The sequence below is a fragment of the Monoraphidium neglectum genome (assembly GCF_000611645.1).
Source record: "Monoraphidium neglectum strain SAG 48.87 unplaced genomic scaffold scaffold00328, whole genome shotgun sequence".
Classification (NCBI taxonomy): domain Eukaryota; kingdom Viridiplantae; phylum Chlorophyta; class Chlorophyceae; order Sphaeropleales; family Selenastraceae; genus Monoraphidium; species Monoraphidium neglectum.
In genome coordinates this window covers 1-2005 of record NW_014013300.1, presented here as the reverse complement: position 1 = coordinate 2005, position 2005 = coordinate 1, and the positions used below count along the sequence as shown (strand labels likewise).

The window sequence follows — 2005 nt, the reverse complement described above, 5'->3', positions numbered from 1 at the left end:
CCGCCGCTCCGCCAGCCGCGTGAGCGCCTGTGAAGGGGGCACGCGGTCGCGCCGTGCCAGGGGGCAGAGGGGTCATCCAGGTGCGGGGCCGCACGCGGACAGCTGGCGGCGCCCACGCCGCGCGGCCGGGGCCGCCCTCCGCGCGCCGAGGCGCATTCCAGCGCCAGGGCGCGCGTAGGCCCTCGCGTCATGAGCTTCTGTCCCGCCCCGTCTGGACCGGCGCAGTTGGCGCGCCAGCTCGGCACCCAACACTCCCCCTTCCGCCGCTCGCACCTCGCCGCCAACCCCAAACTCCAGGAAGCTCCCCCCCAGCCCGGGCGCCGCCGACCGCAGTCCCATCCATCTGTCCCCCCCCCTCCCGCGCCCCGCCGCCCGACCCCTCACCATCTTGTCCGGCGCGGTCCCCCAGATGGGCAGCGGGTGCGCCTCCGTGTTGAGCACCCACTCGTCAAAGGACAGGACCGAGGGGTCGTCCTCAAACAGCAGGAAGAGGTACTTGAGGGTCTCGGCCAGCCAGAAGGACTCCATCTTGCTGTCCAGCTGGGGAGGGATCTGGGGCGCGCGCGCGCGTGTGTGTGTGTGTGTGTGTGTTTGTGAGTGTGCATGTGTGTGTAGGTGTGTGCGTGTAGATGTTTGTGGTGTGAGTGCGAGAGTGTGGGTGTGAATGTGTGTTTGTGTGTACATGTGCACGCGCGTGCCAGTTGAGGTGCGATGTGTGTGGGTCGGCCGTGGGCGCGTGGGCGCCGCACGGCCGCAATCGGCCACCTGCTTGCCCACAGGCGGCCGGTGCGAAGCAATTGGGTGGCCCAGGCGCTGCTTTCAGAGGACCCGATTGTGAGGGGACCAACAGGAACCAGGCACGTCACCCCCACACACATCGCTGAAGGGGCAACAACTTGTCCCTCCTCCTCTTTTTTCTGGAAGGCTGAAAACTCCCTCCGATCCCCCCCCAATGCGCCACGCACCCCCCATGCACATGGTCCAGCGCGCCTCTGCCGGCATTTTTTCCACCCACCACAACCCTCCTCGCTTGAACCTCCCGCAGCTCCCACGCTCCGCTCTCCCCACAGCAGCCCGGGGGCAAAGGGCGAACAGCAACGCCGCCCGCCCACCCACCGGGTACACGTCTCGAACCGTGGCATACCCGCCCGTCGGGCACTTGCACCACCGCTCCCACGCGCGGAACATGTTCCAGCCCCACTCCCGGTAAATCTCGTCCCCGGTGGCGCGCCACAGATAGAACAGCGTTTCCGCGGCTTCCGGCCGCAGGAAGTCCTGGCGCGACAGTGGCGTGAACGTCGCCCGCTGATGCGGCGGCGGCGGCGGCGGGGGCGGCTGCGGGGGGAGCGGTCGAGTGAGAAGTCGCGTTGCGATTGTACGTGAGGAGGGGGGCCGGTGGCGGACAGGTTCGGGTGCTGCTGCTGTGGCAGTCGAACAACAGCTGAGGACGGCAGAGAAAATGGCGCAAGCGGGGCTCACGCTTGGTGGCGGCGGCGGCGGCGGCGATTGGGACGGCTCGACGTGCGCGGCGGTGTCGTGGGGCTGCGCGGCCGCCGGCTGCACCACCACTGGCGGCTGCGCAGCGGCTGCCTGCAGCAGAGCCCTGCGCTCCACCCTGTGTTGGAAGGGCTGCTGCGCCAGCTGCTGCAGCTGCCGCAGCGGCTGCTGCTGCTGCGCTTGCTGTAGCTGCTGCTGCACTTGCTGTAGCTGCTGCTGAACTTGCTGCAGCTGTTGCTGCTGCAGCGGCTGCTGCCGCTGCAGCAGGAGCAGCTGCTGCTGCAACAGCTGCTGCTGCTGCTGAAGCGGCTGCAACTGCGTTTTACCCTTGCTCGGGAGCGGCTGCGTCACCACCTGGGGCGCGTACGCCTCCAACGACTTGACCTGCGGCATGGCCTGCGCGATGTGTGCGGCGGCCGCGGGCTGCACAACCGGCGCTACCACCGCCTGAGCGGCCACCCCCGCAGGCGCCGCATGCGGCGGCGGTGGAGGCGGCGAATGCGCCGGC

General features: G+C 69.3%; 1 protein-coding gene across 1 annotated transcript in view; it reads right to left on the bottom strand.

Moving 5' to 3' along the window:
* The window catches only part of MNEG_2789 (mannosyl-oligosaccharidealpha-1,2-mannosidase), a gene marked incomplete at both ends in the record, with an annotated part of 2590 nt that extends 700 nt beyond the window's left edge, over positions 1-1890 (bottom strand). Inside the window, 3 exons of the mRNA XM_014048729.1 lie at positions 385-552; positions 1117-1335; positions 1480-1890. Coding sequence (XP_013904183.1) covers positions 385-552; positions 1117-1335; positions 1480-1890 — 798 coding nt within the window. The remainder of the gene's footprint in view (positions 1-384; positions 553-1116; positions 1336-1479) is intronic.
* Between the last annotated feature and the right edge of the window lie 115 nt (positions 1891-2005).